Source organism: Oncorhynchus kisutch, linkage group LG7 (assembly GCF_002021735.2).
Source record: "Oncorhynchus kisutch isolate 150728-3 linkage group LG7, Okis_V2, whole genome shotgun sequence".
NCBI lineage: Eukaryota > Metazoa > Chordata > Actinopteri > Salmoniformes > Salmonidae > Oncorhynchus > Oncorhynchus kisutch.
In genome coordinates, this window is record NC_034180.2 from 38,954,471 (window position 1) to 38,975,766 (window position 21,296).

At 42.6% G+C, this 21,296-nt stretch overlaps 2 protein-coding genes across 9 annotated transcripts in view; one reads left to right on the forward strand and one right to left on the reverse strand.

Moving 5' to 3' along the window:
* Positions 1 to 2,218, forward strand: part of LOC109894602 (probable palmitoyltransferase ZDHHC14) — an 84,544-nt gene extending 82,326 nt beyond the window's left edge. For 5 of the 8 annotated variants that reach the window (XM_031829071.1, XM_020488208.2, XM_020488207.2 and 2 more), the window contains exon 10: positions 798 to 2,218. In XM_031829071.1, the coding sequence (XP_031684931.1) occupies positions 798 to 1,205 (408 nt within the window). In that variant the 3' untranslated portion in view covers positions 1,206 to 2,218. The remainder of the gene's footprint in view (positions 1 to 797) is intronic. The other 3 variants (XM_031829072.1, XM_020488210.2, XM_031829073.1) reach the window with 1 other exon arrangement.
* LOC109894604 (galectin-8) lies at positions 1,757 to 10,802 on the reverse strand. Its single transcript, XM_020488211.2, has 8 exons — positions 10,358 to 10,802; positions 9,900 to 9,988; positions 5,730 to 5,940; positions 5,409 to 5,528; positions 5,286 to 5,312; positions 5,086 to 5,174; positions 4,578 to 4,743; positions 1,757 to 4,446 (listed from the first exon to the last, which is right to left on the reverse strand). Exons 1-8 carry the CDS (start codon positions 10,394 to 10,396, stop codon positions 4,297 to 4,299), a joined length of 891 nt encoding a protein of 296 aa, XP_020343800.1. The 5' UTR covers positions 10,397 to 10,802; the 3' UTR covers positions 1,757 to 4,296.
* Positions 10,803 to 21,296: the final 10,494 nt, after the last annotated feature.

Below are 21,296 nucleotides of genomic sequence, written 5' to 3' on the forward strand. Positions count from 1 at the left end.
AGTATTTAGGTTACAGAGATACAGAGCTAAATCATTATCTGGCTTAATGCTGTTTCAACTCCATGTATTGACTTCACTATGCATTTGAGTCACATTGAATACTGTGTATTTTAGGGCTGTCCCCGACAACAACAAAAATCTTGGTCGACCGAAAGTCATCTGTTCTTTCGACCAATCGATTGGTCTAAATGTTTTAACGTGTGTTTTTCCATATATTTTGGGGAACCTTGGCCTATGTGTTTTAATAAAAACATTTATATGCACTGAGCTTGTCTGATGCTTTAAGCACACTGTTTGATGAAATAATCAAGACACAAGTGACTCTAGAGTGAGTCCGACCGCAGTTGATTTGATTGTGCCGGGCCGGGCTCAGAACGAGTGCCTGTGTGACTAGCAACCTTTGCCTCTCTCTTGCCTGCTGCAGCGACCACCAACAGTGTTTATCACGCTGTCTGTGTTGCTGAAGCTGCAACATAATTACAGCCATTTCTGACTGAAAAGTTCTGTTACTACTGCTCGACTAAAAACATCTGTCAACCAACAGCCTATCGACAGTGGACTAAATGGGGTCAGCCCTAATGTTTTTCTCTGGTGGTTTACTGTGCATTCTAACAAGGTTACTAACAATATTTTCTCTTTTCTCATCTCTTCATTCATTCACTACACATGTTAACCTCATCTATCTTCATTCATTCACTACCCTCCTCCTTCTATCCCCACATTTCCCTCTGTCTCAACATGTCTTATTACTCTCCCTATCTCTCCTTTCCTACCCTTCTCCATTTCTCCTGTCTCAGTGTGTTCAAGACCAGTGCATTCAGAGCACCAAATTCGTTTTGCAGGCTGCCGCCACGCCCCTGATGCAGAGTGAGCCGGTCATCCTCACAGACGAGGCCTCTCTACCGGGCAGGACGTCGTTAGGCGGTCCCTGCTCTGGAGCCCTGCCGCTAGGGGGCCAGCCTACACCCCCCACCTCCACCCCCAACCTCAGCTGTGACAATGGCATGCTGCCCACCCGGAACGACCACAGCGAAGCGCACCACCACTTCCTCACGCCTGAGGAAGCCCCCTCGCCACCGGGCATGCTCCCCTGCGGCAGCCCCCTGGGACACAGCCACACCATTCAGGGCTTCTACAACCCAGCCAGCCAGGACTCTCTACATGAGGACTCTGTCAGAGGCCTGGTCAAACTCAGCTCTGTCTGACAGGGAGTTCACTCAAATATCTGTCCATCCTCTAAAACACTCCCCCCAGGCTCTCATTCCACACCTGTGCCAAACAGTGGGTCTTCCCAACCCTGAATGACTTTAACCAATATCCTCTCCGTCCTCTAAAATCACAGGACTTCTCTAAAAGACTGTGATACTATTTGGCTACTGAGAGCAGAATTGAACTAGGACCTTCCCTCCTAAGCCAACGACTTGCCAAACCTCTGCATCATACAGGGGGTTGTTGCTGGTGAAGGGCCCAGGGGACTTGTGCTTGTCCTGTGCTCCTCTCTTCTACTGAAGCGTAGTCCACTGTCCTGGGAGGGGGACAGACAAAAGAGGGCTGTCTGTCAGCTATTTAAAGCAGAAAGAGGTGGCGTTGTGAGTTATTCCTAAACATGTTAAAGAAAAGCTGCTTTATTTCTGTCGTGAATCACAGGTCTGCCATTTATTTTTTTGTACAACGGACTATGGCCTACTTGTTGATCTGATGGACAGTGTCTTTGCCTTTATCTGATTCTGGTTTACAGTCAATCACCAAACAAGAGTTGATGTCATCATGATGTATATCATTTAATTCATACATGTTTTTAAGTTACATGTTAAGATTCTGTATTGTGCCATACCAAGGTCATTTCTTTTCCTCAAGTACTTTTTCCTGTGGATATATTAATAAAATCACATTTTTAAGGAACTAGATTCTGTTGACGCCAAGCCTCAAGGTGACCTGTTGAAAGTCATGTGTTATCACCTCTGACATCACACATCCTTCAGTAGGTATTTAATGGTAGCCTTGTGACGAGTGCCTTTGATAAGTGTAGCTAAATGAGAATAACACAAACGATTCAACAGTTTTAAAATCATTCTACATGATGTATTGAGGGTAAGTCCTGCTCTAGGCTCCTGTAATGGTCCATTCATCAGGGGTCTAAGGCCTCAGGACCTCCAGCATCAGAGAGAGTGGAAAACAAGGGCCCTCTGTCACCAGGAGACAGTCAAGAAGAGACTTGCATGGGCTAGGCTTACTTCAAACGGAATTTCATTTCCTCAAGCCACATGGATTGTCTTTTTTTATGTAGCAAACTCCATAGGAAACCATCATCTTACACCAATTTCTCCTTGATTGGATGGTCGGAAGATAATACAAATATAATTTGACTGCAAATTGACCTTAAATATCTGTTTAGGCTTCTTAACAAAAACAATCATTTCAAACCTTGATTCCATTTTCCTGTGTAGGGTGCGATATTTCTGGCTTCGGCCTCTGTTTATAGTAGGGGCTTGTCCGCTGCATGTTTTGATTTAGAAAAATGGGCCAGTCGACCGCTGTTTGTACCGCTTAACTTATAGCCCCATCTGGCTGGTTGAAGAGGAGAAATGCACCTGTGTAGCGGTGATAAATGTGCATAGATATCACAGGTAATTGAGGACCTGCTGGATGGATTAGAACATTTAAAAATGACCCCCAATCATAATTGACTTAAAAGCAGACTAATGATAAGACATTACTACATACAGTAGGTTACAGCAGAAGGAAACAGTAGGCATCACATGACAACAGAATTGATTTAAATAAGGCTGAAAATGGGTGACTGAAAGAACTTGCAATGTTCCCAGGTTTGCGGAGACTACATTCACGGTAAACGCACGTCTGCTCAATTGGAAATTACCTTTACATTTTAAGCGTGCTATAGCGCTGGACTTTTGGCCAAGCATGAAAATAGTGGCCGTGCAGTCATACATTCGATCCACGTTATAGCTCGATTTGACATTTTAAAGGCAATATTCACGGTAAACGCTGCATATGTCAGCTCAATCGGAATTTACCTTTACATTTGAACGCAGATCTTTCTGCAATACGGATTGAATCCAGCCCTTGTTTTCATTGAACCATCACCACCCAGTGCAATTGGTTTGACCCTGTATTGTAGTTATGCTTGAATTGAAGTGCACTAGACTAGGGGCTGGGTTTAACCACTATCGCGGAAGAGCCGCGTTAAAATGCGAAGGTAATTTCCAATGCAGTCTCCGCATGTTTCCTTTACATTTCAATCAAGCTATAATGCTGGTTTTCAGGCGATACGGATTGAACCCAGCCCTAGGTCATATGGTCGGTGAGCTTAAGTCAACTAGATTTGGCCATTTCACATGGAAGAGTTTGACCTTGTGACAACCTTTTCAGGCCATATTGCCTTTAATGTGTGAACTTAAACCGCTATTGGATTATATTTGAAGAACATATCCTACAGAGGGTAAATAAATAGCCACATGTTCCCTCAGGTACAGAACATTAAATATATTCAGGATTTTCATATTCTGAGTTGTCAAGCAGCACTTGTAACCATCCTATAATTTGTTTCAGCACTGAAGAACCTGAGATGGAAGAATGAGAATGGATTATTTTAGTGATTAGGCTTAAGTATTTAATTTTAGAATGATGAAACAGTGCAGCTCTAAGATATTTTAGTCGAGCCCTTCCAAATCACGGTCCCTGTCAATGTAAATGGACATTATGGCCTTCCAATGAGTTTATACCTGGTGCTAACAAGCGACCTCTGTCTTGATTGTGACCATATTTTTAGACCGGCGTAGTGGATTAAAATACATTGTATATCTTCCTGACCACCTCCAGAGGTAGTCAGACAAGCCATTGTAAACAGATCTGGAGGGTGAAACCATTTAAATCGTTGACAGGTGGCATTAATAATCATTTCAAATGTAAGGGAGGGACTAGGAAATCCAGTCAATGCAGATGGATAAGATACATTTGAATACTATTTATAGACGCAACAAACCTTGATCAGATCACAAAACCCACAGGTTAGCGCAAGGTGTAAATGGGGCTGTTTCTATAATACTCCTGTCATTACACATTATTCCAGTCTCCCTTGCACCAGAGTGCATACAAGTATTACTGTCAAATCCTGTAGACCCACTCAAACAGATCCAAGGCTACCTCAGCTGTAAACCTCATGGCTCAGACATTGGAACCCATAATCAAGCACTGCTCACTGCCCAGGGTGGGGGAGTTGTGAACGGGCCTGTTGTCCAGAATAGGGCTTAGCCCATTGTGGCCTCGCCTCATGGGTCACCACAGCTTGATGTCCATCAGCTCCAGGTCTCCCATGATCTCCAGCTGGTTGATGGTGCTCAGGTCCTGCACCCGGTGCCTGTATTCCAGCAGGTGAGAGCCATTCACCGCCAGCTTGAACTGGTGGGGCTGGCAGAGGATCAGCATCTGGGGCAGAGAGTACTTATAGTGAAAAAGACTAGTAAGAATTCCAATAATACAAGTAACATGTGAGAACTGCTCATTTAGAAACAGCATCCACCTGAACAAATAAAATACTTAATACTGATAGAGCATACCTCAAAGTACTCCCCAGGCGAGAAGGGGAAGATGGGAAGCTCCCTCTCCTCTGGTCCCCAGGACTCACTCAGGTAGGAGTTCCTGATGAACATGGCCGACTTCATCCGGGGGTTCAGGTGCAGAGCGATGTTCTCACTGCCGTTGTTGCGGAGGTTCACAGTGAAGCTGCCAGACACGAGGTTCATCAGAAAAGCAATGATGTAGAATAACCTACATTGTCACGCACAGGAGGCTGGTGGCACCTAAATTGGGAAGGACAGGCTCGTGGTAATGACTGGAGCAAATTTGTGGAATGGTATCAAATACATCCAACATGGTTTCCATGTGTTTGATGCTATTCCATTTGCTCCTTTCCAGTCATTTATGAGCCGTCCTCCCCTCAGCTGCCTCCTGTGATGTCATGGATAGTGGGCAGTCCCTATCTTGCCATTATACACTCCCTCAAAAGATACACTGTCTATTTTCTTAGAACATGGTTTAAATACTCAGTGGTGTCCTATTGCCTACCTGTGTGGGTACATGCTGACGTGTCCCTTGATTGTGATGTGCTGTCCTGGACTCACCCCTTTCAGTAGACTGCCTTTGTAAGGGAGACTCTGGAAATGCAGAAGATATAGGCCATGTCTGTACACTTAACATATTAATGCAATTGGTCATGTTGCCTAATATAGATCTATCCTTTATGTAAAATATAACACACAACTCACCAGGTCACCTGAGATTGAGTATATTGCCTACAGGAGAAAATAATAATGAAGACATTCATTATAGAGCTCGTTGAAAACATTATTCTATTTACCTATAAAAAGAGTATTGGAGGGGGTACTTACTGAGTTTGGTATAAAGCCAATGGCGCGCACCTTGACTTTCCCAGATATAGAAAATGTGTCAATCCTGTCCAGTGGGATTCTGTGCTTGTATTCTAACAAATGAGAACCATTTACTGCCACCTGCAGGTACAAAGGTGAACAGCATTCACACAGGGATCACAAAAATCCATTACACTGTATTTGCATGACTATACTAGCTTCTTTTGACTTAACAGTAGTGAATGTGAAAGCAAATGTAGGTTAGTGAGTTTTTCCTGTATGTAGCCTAATTAAAGACACCTTGTTAACCGCAAGTAAAGTCCCAGACATTGGTCCACTTGCCTTAAAGACATCATCATGGACCAGGATGATCGTCTCAAAGGCTGCTCCCTGTCTGTAGGGCAGCTGCTGAAGGGTCTCCTCCCAGCCCCAACTCTCCTGCACCAGGGAGTTACACACCACGCACGGGGAGCCCTTAAAACGGGGGTTGAAGTGGAGGGCGATGTCCGCACGAGGTTTAGTGCTGGTGCCACAGGATAGGTCCATCTGGAACCTGCAGTTACCACATTGGTACGTATTAGAGAAGAGTTTCTAACTGTCTTAAAGCTGAGGCTTTAGGGACTCACAAAAAAAAATTATGAACTTAGATTTTTTGTTAGCTAAACAACGTGCTGGGTAAAATTATTATCTGAGTGTGTTGAACTGATGTATTTTTTTGTTTGTTACCTAAACGTTTTATTTCTAGTTAAGCATATTCTTATATGAAGCTAGGGTTGAAGGTTAGGGTTGAACTGAGATGTGGACATTAAGCTAGGGTTAAACTGAGATGTGGACATTAAGCTAGGGTTAGGTTTGTGGTTAGGTTTGAACTGAGATGTGGACATTAAGTTAGGGTTAGGTTTGAACTGAGATGTGGACATTAAGCTAGGGTTAGGTTTGAACTGAGATGTGGACATTAAGCTAGGGTTAGGTTTGTGGTTAGGTTTGAACTGAGATGTGGACATTAAGTTAGGGTTAGGTTTGAACTGAGATGTGGACATTAAGCTAGGGTTAGGTTTGAACTGAGATGTGGACATTAAGCTAGGGTTATGTTTGAACTGAGATGTGGACATTAAGCTAGGGTTATGTTTGAACTGAGATGTGGACATTAAGCTAGGGTTAGGTTTGAACTGAGATGTGGACATTAAGCTAGGGTTAGGTTTGAACTGAGATGTGGACATTAAGCTAGGGTTAGGTTTGTGGTTTGAACTGAGATGTGGACATTAAGCTAGGGTTAGGTTTGAACTGAGATGTGGACATTAAGCTAGGGTTAGGTTTGTGGTTAGGTTTGAACTGAGATGTGGACATTAAGTTAGGGTTAGGTTTGAACTGAGATGTGGACATTAAGCTAGGGTTAGGTTTGAACTGAGATGTGGACATTAAGCTAGGGTTATGTTTGAACTGAGATGTGGACATTAAGCTAGGGTTATGTTTGAACTGAGATGTGGACATTAAGCTAGGGTTAGGTTTGAACTGAGATGTGGACATTAAGCTAGGGTTAGGTTTGAACTGAGATGTGGACATTAAGCTAGGGTTAGGTTTGTGGTTAGGTTTGAACTGAGATGTGGACATTAAGCTAGGGTTAGGTTTGAACTGAGATGTGGACATTAAGCTAGGGTTAGGTTTGTGGTTAGGTTTGAACTGAGATGTAGACATTAAGCTAGGGTTAGGTTTGTGGTTAGGTTTGAACTGAGATGTGGACATTAAGCTAGGGTTAGGTTTGTGGTTAGGTTTGAACTGAGATGTGGACATTAAGCTAGGGTTAGGTTTGTGGTTAGGTTTGAACTGAGATGTGGACATTAAGCTAGGGTTAGGTTTGTGGTTAGGTTTGAACTGAGATGTGGACATTAAGCTAGGGTTAGGTTTGTGGTTAGGCTTGAACTGAGATGTGGACATTAAGCTAGGGTTAGGTTTGTGGTTAGGTTTGAACTGAGATGTGGACATTAAGCTAGGGTTAGGTTTGTGGTTAGGTTTGAACTGAGATGTGGACATTAAGCTAGGGTTAGGTTTGTGGTTAGGTTTGAACTGAGATGTGGACATTAAGCTAGGGTTAGGTTTGTGGTTAGGTTTGAACTGAGATGTGGACATTAAGCTAGGGTTAGGTTTGTGGTTAGGTTTGAACTGAGATGTGGACATTAAGCTAGGGTTAGGTTTGTGGTTAGGTTTGAACTGAGATGTGGACATTAAGCTAGGGTTAGGTTTGTGGTTAGGTTTGAACTGAGATGTGGACATTAAGCTAGGGTTAGGTTTGTGGTTAGGTTTGAACTGAGATGTGGACATTAAGCTAGGGTTAGGTTTGTGGTTAGGCTTGAACTGAGATGTGGACATTAAGCTAGGGTTAGGTTTGTGGTTAGGTTTGAACTGAGATGTGGACATTAAGCTAGGGTTAGGTTTGTGGTTAGGTTTGAACTGAGATGTGGACATTAAGCTAGGGTTAGGTTTGTGGTTAGGTTTGAACTGAGATGTGGACATTAAGCTAGGGTTAGGTTTGTGGTTAGGTTTGAACTGAGATGTGGACATTAAGCTAGGGTTAGGTTTGTGGTTAGGTTTGAACTGAGATGTGGACATTAAGCTAGGGTTAGGTTTGTGGTTATGTTTGAACTGAGATGTGGACATTAAGCTAGGGTTATGTTTGAACTGAGATGTGGACATTAAGCTAGGGTTATGTTTGAACTGAGATGTGGACATTAAGCTAGGGTTAGGTTTGAACTGAGATGTGGACATTAAGCTAGGGTTAGGTTTGAACTGAGATGTGGACATTAAGCTAGGGTTAGGTTTGTGGTTAGGTTTGAACTGAGATGTGGACATTAAGCTAGGGTTAGGTTTGTGGTTAGGTTTGAACTGAGATGTGGACATTAAGCTAGGGTTAGGTTTGTGGTTAGGTTTGAACTGAGATGTAGACATTAAGCTAGGGTTAGGTTTGTGGTTAGGTTTGAACTGAGATGTGGACATTAAGCTAGGGTTAGGTTTGTGGTTAGGTTTGAACTGAGATGTGGACATTAAGCTAGGGTTAGGTTTGTGGTTAGGTTTGAACTGAGATGTGGACATTAAGCTAGGGTTAGGTTTGTGGTTAGGTTTGAACTGAGATGTGGACATTAAGCTAGGGTTAGGTTTGTGGTTAGGCTTGAACTGAGATGTGGACATTAAGCTAGGGTTAGGTTTGTGGTTAGGTTTGAACTGAGATGTGGACATTAAGCTAGGGTTAGGTTTGTGGTTAGGTTTGAACTGAGATGTGGACATTAAGCTAGGGTTAGGTTTGTGGTTAGGTTTGAACTGAGATGTGGACATTAAGCTAGGGTTAGGTTTGTGGTTAGGTTTGAACTGAGATGTGGACATTAAGCTAGGGTTAGGTTTGTGGTTAGGTTTGAACTGAGATGTGGACATTAAGCTAGGGTTAGGTTTGTGGTTAGGTTTGAACTGAGATGTGGACATTAAGCTAGGGTTAGGTTTGTGGTTAGGTTTGAACTGAGATGTGGACATTAAGCTAGGGTTAGGTTTGTGGTTAGGTTTGAACTGAGATGTGGACATTAAGCTAGGGTTAGGTTTGTGGTTAGGTTTGAACTGAGATGTGGACATTAAGCTAGGGTTAGGTTTGTGGTTAGGCTTGAACTGAGATGTGGACATTAAGCTAGGGTTAGGTTTGTGGTTAGGTTTGAACTGAGATGTGGACATTAAGCTAGGGTTAGGTTTGTGGTTAGGTTTGAACTGAGATGTGGACATTAAGCTAGGGTTAGGTTTGTGGTTAGGTTTGAACTGAGATGTGGACATTAAGCTAGGGTTAGGTTTGTGGTTAGGTTTGAACTGAGATGTGGACATTAAGCTAGGGTTAGGTTTGTGGTTAGGTTTGAACTGAGATGTGGACATTAAGCTAGGGTTAGGTTTGTGGTTAGGTTTGAACTGAGATGTGGACATTAAGCTAGGGTTAGGTTTGTGGTTAGGTTTGAACTGAGATGTGGACATTAAGCTAGGGTTAGGTTTGTGGTTAGGTTTGAACTGAGATGTGGACATTAAGCTAGGGTTAGGTTTGTGGTTAGGTTTGAACTGAGATGTGGACATTAAGCTAGGGTTAGGGTTGAACTGAGATGTGGACATTAAGCTAGGGTTAGGTTTGTGGTTAGGTTTGAACTGAGATGTGGACATTAAGCTAGGGTTAGGTTTGTGGTTAGGTTTGAACTGAGATGTGGACATTAAGCTAGGGTTAGGTTTGTGGTTAGGTTTGAACTGAGATGTGGACATTAAGCTAGGGTTAATCTGAGATGTGGACATTAAGCTAGGGTTAGGTTTGTGGTTAGGTTTGAACTGAGATGTGGACATTAAGCTAGGGTTAGGGTTGAACTGAGATGTGGACATTAAGCTAGGGTTAGGGTTGAACTGAGATGTGGACATTAAGCTAGGGTTAGGTTTGTGGTTAGGTTTGAACTGAGATGTGGACATTAAGTTAGGGTTAAAAACAACAATAACATTATTACATACCTGTCAGCATCATTGTGAACAGTGCCCTGGATAAGGACTATCTCCCCGGGGTGTAGTCCCCCAGGTATGGCCCCAGTGAATGGAATCACCTAGATGGAGGGGTCAGATGGTCTTAATAAAGACAAACCATCTAGGCAAACATAATCAAATCATATTCGCTGTGTGTGTATGTGGCCTATAGGATTATTTATCAATATCTTCCATCCCATTGTTGAAACACCAAATCATATAAAATCGTTAAACATGCCAACAGCTTTTCGGCCCAACAATTATACAATGAAATGACTGCAAAACAACAAACGTTAAAGGCCACAGCTGCACATAGACCTATTGAAGACAACATGCATGCGGTATACTATGTTTTTATTCCTACAACGTTAGTAGAGAAAGGGAGATAACGTTAGTCTCGCTGTAAATATATGAGTATACTAGAGGTAGTCTAGTAAAAAGCCTCTTACCGGATTTAGGACCGTTTGTTTCGCATGTGCCACAGCCATTGAGACCGTTATGCAACAATACCATGCAGTGGTTGTAGCCTAGACCGCTAAATGATGAGTGTAGAATGAATTGGGTCGATGTTTTTATTTTTTGCTATATTAGGATGGCAGTAGACATCTTCTCTTCCTCTTCTATCCAATAACCTACTACGTCACACACTATGCGTACCATGTGATCCAGCCTATGTGCGACGACATCTGCCGCGACTGTATTCAAAATAGCGTCAGGTTAAAGGGACTGGAGAACAAATACATTCCTGAACACACATTTTTTTATGTAACCTTTATTTAACTAGGCAAGTCTGTAAATAAGAATAGGTTCTTAACTATGACGGCCTACCCGACCAAACCTTGTCGACGCTGGGCCAATTGTGCGCCGCCCTATGGATCTCCCAATCACCGCCGGATGTGATCCAGTTTGGATCATCATCATCTGTACAGCAATACGCGTAAAAAAAAAGGTACAATAAAATACAAATCGCTAAAATAAAATTGAAACTAAACAGCTTCTATGTCTTGAAAATCTATTTATAAAAAAAACATTTGCAATTGATTTTTAAAAAATTAATAAATTCCTAACCATATCCAAATGTATTACAGTGCTACAGTGTATTTTAGTCAATGGATATGAAGATCAAACAAAAGTTGACTGGGTACTGGCCAGTGCAAAGAACATAGAATTATCTCTATGGCATAGAATTGGAATTGCATAGAATTAGAAATGGCATAGACTTCTATGGCATAGAATTAGAAATGTAGAATGAATGGACCAGTGGCCTTTAGCACGCCAGTTACCTGGGAAACACCTTTATGGCAATTGTGATGTCAGACAGAACTGGGTGAAACTTGCATGTAGCTAAGAACATAAATGTTCCTAGGCATGTAGGCCTATCCACCTTTATTTAGCCCCCTGAGGTCTCTTCGAACCGGGCAAGCTGGACAGCACCCTAGGTCCGTGTATTTAGTGCATCAAGATGCACATCTTCCGGACTGCCATTCCCTTCAGGAGGTTTTACTCCGAGCAACCCAAATGTATTCCTCAGGAGCATCGCAGATAACATGTTAGTCATCAGACTGAAACAATTTCACATTACACTGTAAACTCAACTGTTGTAACTACACATTACAACAACTATTTTGTATTACAAAAGGGATTGTGTGATCATATGTGTAAATGGTGATACACCTGTAATTAACAAGTAGTTACCAAACTGCACAAATGACCTGCTGCTGTACCTACATGTTATACATGGAAACCTGCTAGCTACCTAACCTTAAGACCCACTCTCTGCTGGTCTGTAGCATGGGTTGGCTCCATCAGCTACGGCTCCATCATGATCTGTGTGTCCCTGTCTGGGAAGCTGACAGTCAGGTACGGTGCCAGAGAGTTCTCCATTCTAGGATCCCTCATCATCATGATCTCCATAGTATGCTCGTCATATGCACCCAATCTAGAAACGCTGTTCTTCACACATGGCTTCCTCAGTGGAGTGGGCTCCAGCTTTGCCTTCACCCCAGGTTGGTACAGGGGAGGGAGGAAATTAGCTAGCAGTCAGTTACACTATGGATTCACTGACACTTCCATCCATAACTTTTCTAGTTCATATTGTATCTTGTTAGAGGGTAAGCTACATTGTTGTATTCTCAAGACCACGACAGCTAACACATTATCTCACCTCCATCTCCCACCCCCTCTTGTGGAGCAGGTATGATCATGGTGAGCCAGTACTTCAACTCCAAGCGTTCCCTGGCCACAGGGATAGTGATGTCAGGGGGAGCAGCAGGGGCCCTGGTCCAGACCCGGCTCCATCTGTACCTTAATGACACCCTGGGCTGGAGGCAGAGTCTCCGAGTGTTCTCAAGCCTCATGATTATCTGTGTCATCACCGGCTTCACCTATCTGCCACTCAACCCCAAAGGTACTGCAGGGTATTCAAACCCATAACAGTTTTAATTAATTAAGCATACAGTAATGGGACCATTTACCCCACCATGACTGAGCACACCCTTGTGTACCCTTTCAAACAGAAATTTCATATATTCAAAAGCTACAGTATGTGTTTCTGATGAGCTATGAGGGATTTACATTTCAAATGTCTTTGAAAGGTGTTACTAGAAGTGTGGTGGATCATTTAAAGAACTCTCCCTTGAAGAAGTTTATTGTGGTCCTTGGTCCGTGGAAAGACAAATTCTTTCTAATCTGGGTTGCAGCCAATGGACTGTGTAAATTTGGATTCTTCATTCCATATGTCCACTTGGTAAGTTACATACTGATGTAAACAACGGAAGGCTCAGCTGCAACGGTACGACGTTATAGTTTGGAAACATTCTGTAATTTGACTCATTCTTTTAGGGAAGAAATGCTATTGAAATGTAATAATCTGATAACAAATACCCTTAGTACTACCTATACAGGATACATATAGTAAATAGATAGATACCTGTATGTGTGTGTTTTTGGTTTTTACTGGGGACGAGAAGTCCTCACAAGGATAGTAAAACAAGGAGAATTCAGGGACATTTAGAGGGGTAGGTTTAAGGTTAGGGTTAGAAGTTAGGGTTACGCAATATAGGATTTTGAATGGAAATCAATTATTTGGTGCCCACAAGGATAGTATAACAAACATGTTTGTGTGTGTGCTTGTGTGTCCTGCTCTAGGTGAAGCATGCTGTTCAGCTGGGCATCCCAGTCCACAGTGCCACTAACATCATACTGTTCCTGGGCTTGACTAGCATGGTCAGCCGGATCATCTTTGGCAGGATCTGTGACTCAGAGAGAATCAACAGGCTCTACTTCAACCAGGCCTCTGTCTTTGGTGTTGGTGGGTTGCCCCTACTCCTATCTCAGTCACTGTGACCGTTAGTAAGGCAATACGACACAAGAGAGTGTGTGTTATGGCATTTATTGTCACAACTGTGCTGCAGTCAAATGTACAAGGTGAATGCTGCAGACCGTACACAACGTGACACCTGTCTCCTCCTGTGTGTCCTCCTGCTGTGCCGGGTCTGCTGTACATGTTGATCCCACTACTCAAATCCTACGGCTCTCTGGTTGATTTGGCTTGTTCCTGGGGATTGCTGATGCTGGCAACTACATCCTACTCCCTGTTCTGACCTTTGACCTGATGGGGCCGAGAAAATGCCCATGGCCCGGGGGTTCATGCTCAAGGTGAACGCTGTCAGCTGCTTGGGGCCGCCCTTCGCTGGTAGGTTCACTGCAGCTGATGTTATTGTACCAAACCAAATCAAATTCGTCACATGCTTAGTAAACAACAGGTGTGGGGACTAACAGTGAAATACTTACTTACTTGTCCTTCCCAACAATGCAGAGGGTAATAATATCTACACAATAAGTAACGATAACTTGGCTATATACTAGTACCTAGTCGATGTGCAGGGGTTACGAGTTAATCAGACACCTTGACTTTTTCCACATTTTGTTACATTACAACCTTATTCTAAAATATATTAAATAGTTTTTTTCCCCTCATCAATCTACAAACAATCTCATAATGACAGCATTTAAAAAAAGATTAAAAAAAGATAATCTATACAAAATAAAAAACTGAAATTTCAAATTTACATAAGTATTCAGACCCTTTACTCAGTACTTTGTTGAAGCACTTTTGGCAGTGATTACAGCCTTGAGTTTTCTTGGGTGTGACGCTACAAGCTTGTTACACCTGTATTTGTATTTGGGGAGTTTCTCCCATTTCTCTCTGCAGATCCTCTCAAGCTCTGTCAGGCTGGATGGGGAGCGTTGCTGATCGGTTCAAGTCCGGTCTCTGGCTGGGCCAGTCAAGGACATTCAGAGACTTGTCCCGAAGCCAATCCTGCGTTGTCTTGGCTTTGTGCTTAGGGTCGTCGGGTTCACCTATTGGAAGGTGAACCTTCATCCCAGTCTGAGGTTCTGAGCGCTCTGGAGCAGGCCCTCATCATGGAGCTCTCTGTACTTTGCTCCGTTCATCTTTGCCTCGATCCTGATTAGTCTACCTGCCCCTGCCGCTAAAAGATATCCCCACAGCATGATGCTGCCACCACCATGCTTCACCATAGGGATTGTGCCAGGTTTCCTCCAGACATGATGCTTGGCATTCAGGCCAAAGAGTTCAATCCTGGTTTCATCAGACCAGAGAATCTTGTTTCTCATGGTCTGAGAGTCTTTAGGTGCCTTTTGGCAAATTCCAAGCGGGCTGTCATGTGCCTTTTACTGAGGGGTGGCTTCCGTCTGGCCACCCTACCATGAAGGCCTAATTGGTGAAGTGTTGCAGAGATGGTTGTCCTTCTGGAAGGTTCACAAATCTCCACAGAGGAACTCTAGAGCTCTGTCAGAATGACAATCGGATTATTGGTCACCTCCCTGACCAAGGTCCTTCTCCCCTGATTGCTCAGTTTGGCCGGGCGGCCAGCTCTAGGAAGAGTATTGGTGGTTCCAAACTTCTTCCATTTAAGAATGATGCAGTCCAGTGTGTTCTTGGAGACCTTTAATGCTGCAGACATTTCTTGGTAGCCTGCCCCAGATCTGTGCCTCAACACAATCCAGTCTAGGAGCTCTACAGACAATTTCTTTGACCTCCTGGCTTGATTTTTGCTCTGATATGCACTGTCAACTGTGGAACTGAACTAAGCGGATTCATATAGCCCTCTCTCTCTGTGTGGGCTATGACCTGCTTCCATGAACTACACAGGGACCTGCAAGGATATCTTCCATAATGGCTCATAGTCCTAGACTGCCAAGGAGTCAGAGACCCCATTTGGTCTACATAGAACTACACTGAGACATCCTTCCCAATCTCCACTCTCAATTCCTGTTTATCCAGATCAAGTGATCTCTTATGCTTGGTTAATAGAAAATCCTCATCGTCTAAACTATGGGTCAAGTTACCACCTTCTGCATTCTTGGGATGGGTCATGGTGTATTTAGGAATATTGCTCCCACAATAAGATAGCTCAGACCAATCAGCACTCCTGTAAAGCCCCACCCTTTCCCGGAGAACATATCCTCAGCTAGAGGCCAGCCCATACTTTCACTTCTATGAACGCACACAGGAAGGATAGGGCTGGTTCAGGGAATCTTCGTTAGAGAGGTAACCTCCGAACCCTATTGCATTCTGTTCTTCTCCTAACTCTGTGATTGTTCGACAGTGTCAGTGTGTCTTACCCTCAATGTTGTCTATGTTCCTTTTTCTATATTGTGTTTTGCGTTTGGCCTGGTATGGTTCTCAATCAGAGGCAGGTGTCGTTAGCTCTTGCAGCTATTCTCACCGCGAAGGCTGTCACCAGGTGTACTTGGTATGGCCCCTCCCAACGGGGCTGCTTCCCGTCTATTCTCATCAGGGACAGGATTGAGTGAATCACCTTCTCCTGTAATTCACATGTAGAGCATAAAATCTTGGACATACTGGTTTTGTTAACAAACAGTCTTCTCATGTGTTCTGCTAGTATATCTTCAACTTCTATGCCTATTTATTACAAAAGATAATGTTTTATCAGTTTATTATTCAATAGGCCACAAAGTATCCTATCCTAGGCCCCTCCTAGGCTACAACTGCCTAGCCCCTCCTAGGCCACAACTACCTATCCCCCCTTTGATACCTGGCTCAGCCCAGGTATCAACGTTGCCGATTAGTAAATTATCCTTATGTCTGCCATTATCTTGTAGGAGCGCTCCTTTCATTCTCTACATGTCCAATTCTCCCCGGGGCGTTCCGTCATGGCCATCATGTAACCATTCTCTGTCAAGTGTCTTATCTACTTTAAGAGTTATCCGTGCTGCTCTGTATGGTCTTAGATGTCCATGTGCTTGTCTAGGGAACTAGTCAATGCTACTATTTCGGCCTGTTTGTGCAGAATTTCTGGGCAATGTTTCCGTGTTTAACACCATAGTTCCTGAAACCAACTAAGCTTTCATTCCCCTTTTGTCTCCACTCAGTAACTGTTATCTACCCATTCTGTGTCACTCCAATCTTGCTGATTTCCTGGCCTCCCTTCCCCACCTTCTCCTCTCTGCTCCCAAAGCTTCAAGGTCTCCGCAATGCGGGGAGGGCTCCTCCGTCTGCCCTTTCTCCTATCTGTCTGTTGCTCTTTCTCACAACAATCAGTATTAAATATGGGTTGTTTCCAAATCTTGACTAAGTGTCTCGATGTTTGTCATTATCTGAACTCGTGGTTTTTAGAAAAAACATGTCTATGGTGGCAATCTCTAAAGTAATTACATAGGTTGATTAAGGTCCTATCCTGAATCACCACAGATGTCATATATCCCTGTCCTGTTGGCCTGGATTAGGTTCTAAATACTTATTAACATAACAAGGCTATGCCATTTCTTTCTTCTCAGTGGTTCAAATTACAACTCTGTCAAAGAACTATAAACTCGTTCATAATTATCAATTACCTTAAAATCAGTATCACAAATGACCTCAAATTAATCATTCAAATGGCCCTCCCATAAGGCTGATCAGACCACAACGGAAAGCCATGAGAGGTCAAAGGTCATACCACCCTTTTACAGTCGGGTTCCATACTATATTAGACAAATTAAAGAAAAACCCTCAAACATTTTCTACATGTTGTATCCCAGGTTCCCAGTACATTCCCTTTATCAAAATAATGTTTCATTAAAACTCAGAAAATAAAACCTCTAATATTCCATATGTGTGTACCCCTTTAAGATATCGTCTCTAGGAAATCTCCTCAAACCCAAAGGCTAGAAACAAACATAACATAACATTACATTTACCGACCTGGCATGGTTCCACGTAATGGAAACAGATAATGTTTAGAATACATTAACTTTCTGTTCAAATTCACTGGTGTTACCTGAACAATCAAACCAAGAATCAATAACTGGAAACTATCACAAAACCTTTACGATTAAACTATTCAGACCTCTCTTACAGCCAAATATAGCCCAGTGAGCACCTCCAACAGTGATGTCCACCTAGCAATTTTGTTGCTAGTTTAAGCTTATTTTCAGACTACCCTGTAGTACGGGTTCGACAAGCCAAACCCAATGAATATAGTTGGTCACGAATGTTTAGTCTTGAACAGAACTTACAACATCAATCAACATCTCTCAATCAAAATTGTACTGCCAGAAGTACAGAAAAGAGTGCGAGTCTGTACCTGAACAACTGTCAAATCAATTTGAGTAACGTTATTGTGTATTCTACGTAATGAAGCAGATTTAAGTTATCACGCAATGATATCACAACGTCATTTTGCAACAAATCAACCTGCCTCCAGCAACTTACCCTGAAAATTAGTAGGCAACTGTCACGTTCTGACCTTAGTTCTTTTTGTTATGTCTTTGTTTTAGTATGGTCAGGGCGTGAGTTGTCTATGTTCTTTTTTCTATGTTGTGTTTTGCGTTTGGCCTGGTATGGTTCTCAATCAGAGGCAGGTGTCGCTAGTTGTCTCTGATTGAGAATCATACTTTGGTAGCCTTTTTAAAGTTAATATCTCGTAGCTTACTCCGTTATATTAGGCTTCCCTGCAATTTCTAGAATCTATTTCAGTATTGGTTATTGAATTGGTTGGGTTATCCTGTTCGCATAGAATTACCGTCTATTTCACAAAGACAAAACCCAGTTTATATCCTCGCCGTATATACTTTATTTAGGTATGTCTTTTGAATTTGATCTATGGCTAATATTACATGTTAATTAACCATTTAAGTTATCCTATTTGTACAGAAATCCCTGTCCTCTCACAACACCTATTTAAATCCGGCTTTAACAAACCTTGCAGGCCGTCACAAATGTGGCCAGATCTATTAAGCTAGTTTTATTTCATGGTAGTACACATGTACCTCAGGTCATTGCTGACCTGCACAATTAGTTAACTATCGACGTGCACAAGGTGACGCTTGGTGATATCTTAAATCATTCCCCCAAATTCGTGAAAAGATTACTGACCTTGTCTTGAAGACTGGGAAAAGCAATGTAGGTTGGATCTCGTCACCAACTCTGTCGTGTACCAGTTCACCACTGGCCTGAAATAAACCCTCAATTCAGAGGTCAGGTCTTTGTCTTACGGATCCTGGATCCGCCTGTGCACGGTTTTCAGCAGTTCCTTGGGACGACAGAGGCAGGTATTGAAATCCTGCTCGAAGGACCAAATTGTCACGAGAATTATGTTCTCAATGTTCATAAACCCAATTGAATTAATTACTCAGCCTGAAACCCAGAATTTGTAAGAAACTGGTTGAAATGAATCAGACGGAGGCCCAGTTACAATAGTCAGAAAATGTATTTAAGAGAGCGCGCTAGCCTGTTGTACAAAACAATTAATGTTATACTGGCTTCTCACGCACACCTTCACACAAACATACGCACACACATTCACACAAACATACTTCCACACAAAACAGAAGGTATCCGACGCACATACTGTCTCACTACCCAGCCAACAGAGATTATGGAGACCTTGTCCATTGAGACGTCCCGTTCTCTCCCAAATCTCTAGTCAATTCGGCACCGAATATTGCTCAGACAGTCTGTGCTCAAGACACTATAATAGACATATTGTTTGACTGACTAAAACTACACACATCATTAATTATAACTTTATGATTCTAGTCAATTTCTACAATTATATGGTTTCTGAGTGGAGTATTCTAATCATTCCTTTAAAGCTATAAATTCCATCAACAGGAACTTAATATAGACAGGTGTGTGCCTTTCCAAATCATGTCCAATCAATGGAAACAGGATGCACCTGAGCTCAATTTCGAGTCTCATAGCAAAGGGTCTGAATACTTATGTAATTAAGTTGTTTTTTATGTTTAATACATTTGCAAACATTTCTAAAAAACGTTTTTTGCTTTGTCATTATGGGGTATTGTGTGTAGATTGCTGAAGAAAAACAATTATTTAATCAATTTTATAATAAGGCTGTAACGTAACAAAATGTGGGAAAAGTCAATGGGTCTGAATACTTTCTGAAGGCACTGTATAACTAGGAATAAAGTGACAGATAATTAACAGTAGCAGCAGCGTATGTAATGAGTCAAAAAAGTTTGTGCAAAAAGGTTCAATGCAGATAGTTAAATAGTTAACCAAATAGCTAACTATTTAGCAGTATTATGGTTTCGGAGGAATGGAGTGTTTGACTATTTTTAGGGCCACCTTCTGATACCGCCTGGTATAGAGGTCCTGGATGGCAGGGAGCTTGGCCCCAGTGATGTACTGGGCCGTCCGCACTACCCTCTGTTGCACTCTGCGGTCGAATGCCAAGCAGGTTGCCATGCCAAGATGCTCTCAATGTTGCAGCTGTAGAACCTTTGGAGGATCTGATGGCCCATGAGAAACATTTTCAGCCTCCTGGGGGGGAGAGAGGCATTGTCGTGCCCTCTTCACGACTGTGTTGGTGTGTTTCAACCATGATAGATACTTAATGATGTGAACACCGAGGAACTTAAGCTCCTGACCCGCTCCACTACAGTCCCGTCGATGTGAATGAGGGTGCTCACGGACCTCATTTCCTGTAGTCCAAGATCAGCTCCTTTGTCTTACTGACATTGAGGGAGAGGTTGTTGTCCTGGCACTATACTGCCAGGTCTCTGACCGCCTCCCTATAGGCTGCCTCATCGTCGCCGGTGATCAGGCCTACCACTGTTGTATCATCGGCAAACGTAATAATGGTATTGGAGTCATGTGCGGCCACGCAGTCCTGGGCGAACAGGTATTCTTAAGTTGGAGGAGTATTAGCCATGTCAGTACAACCAAAGAATGACTGAATTGGATCAAAACGTCAAAGCCATCTTTTTGCCATATGTGCAGACAGAGAGGTTGCATCACTGTCTTTGCATGAAAGAAAATCATAAAAGTAGTGTGATGATAAAAGTCAGTCATATCCTTGTTGTTTGAAGTCTCAGTCATACCCTTGTTGTTTGAAGTCACAGTAGTCATACCCTTGTTGTTTGAAGTCACAGTCATACCCTTGTTGTTTGAAAACTCAGTCATACCCTTCTTGTTTGAAGTCTCTGTCATACCCTTGAAGTCTCAGTCATACATTTGTTGTTGTCCCGGTCAGGTTGGATGAATGACATGACAGGCTTTGTGGTTGCGGGGGCATTGAACGTGGCAGCCTGTTTTGTTCTGACCTTCATGCCCCTGGCCAAGCGCTCAACTAGACAGACATGTAAGAACATCATGAACGTCACCATCGACCGCTCCACACAGGAAATCATGCAGTGGGCCGATATCCTGCCTCCTTTCTCTGAGGGAGCACACTGGTACCTGTAGTTCTTCCGTATGAGGGTTAGTAATCTATCTAACAACATATTTTGTTTCATCGTACATTATTGATGGCACAAGTTTTTCCTGACCACGTGACTCAACCAAGAAAAAGGTTATGGTCAGGAAAAACTACTAGTCCTAATGATAAAATGTACATTTACTCATAATATTTCAATATCAATTGTCAAATAGCAGGAGCCAACAGTGTCCACATACGTGAATTACTTCTCTAAGACTACGTTTCTAAGTCCAGAGATTGTTGACAGTAGACCTGAGGTGTACAGTGAAGATGATGCCGAGACAGCAGGACCTGCTGAAGTCACCCAGCTTTAGTAGCTTCAACACCACCAACGTTCTGCCTCAGCACTGCATAGGAGAGAAGAAATGTATCTTTTCACTACAATAATATATTAATACAGAACTCAGAATACAGAATACAGAACTCAGTTATGGCTGATATTATTCGTCAATTAATCTGTTTTCATTCAAGAGAGAAATGACAAGCACAGGGCATTGTGACAGTGTTACTTACAATCATTACTTACAATCATTGTCCAGTAGTTGGCGCTTCTGTACCAAGAAAATCTCATTATTATAAGGATAATAATTGGTCAGTGATAAGGACCTCTCCATCCATACTGCAAAACACACTATAGAAA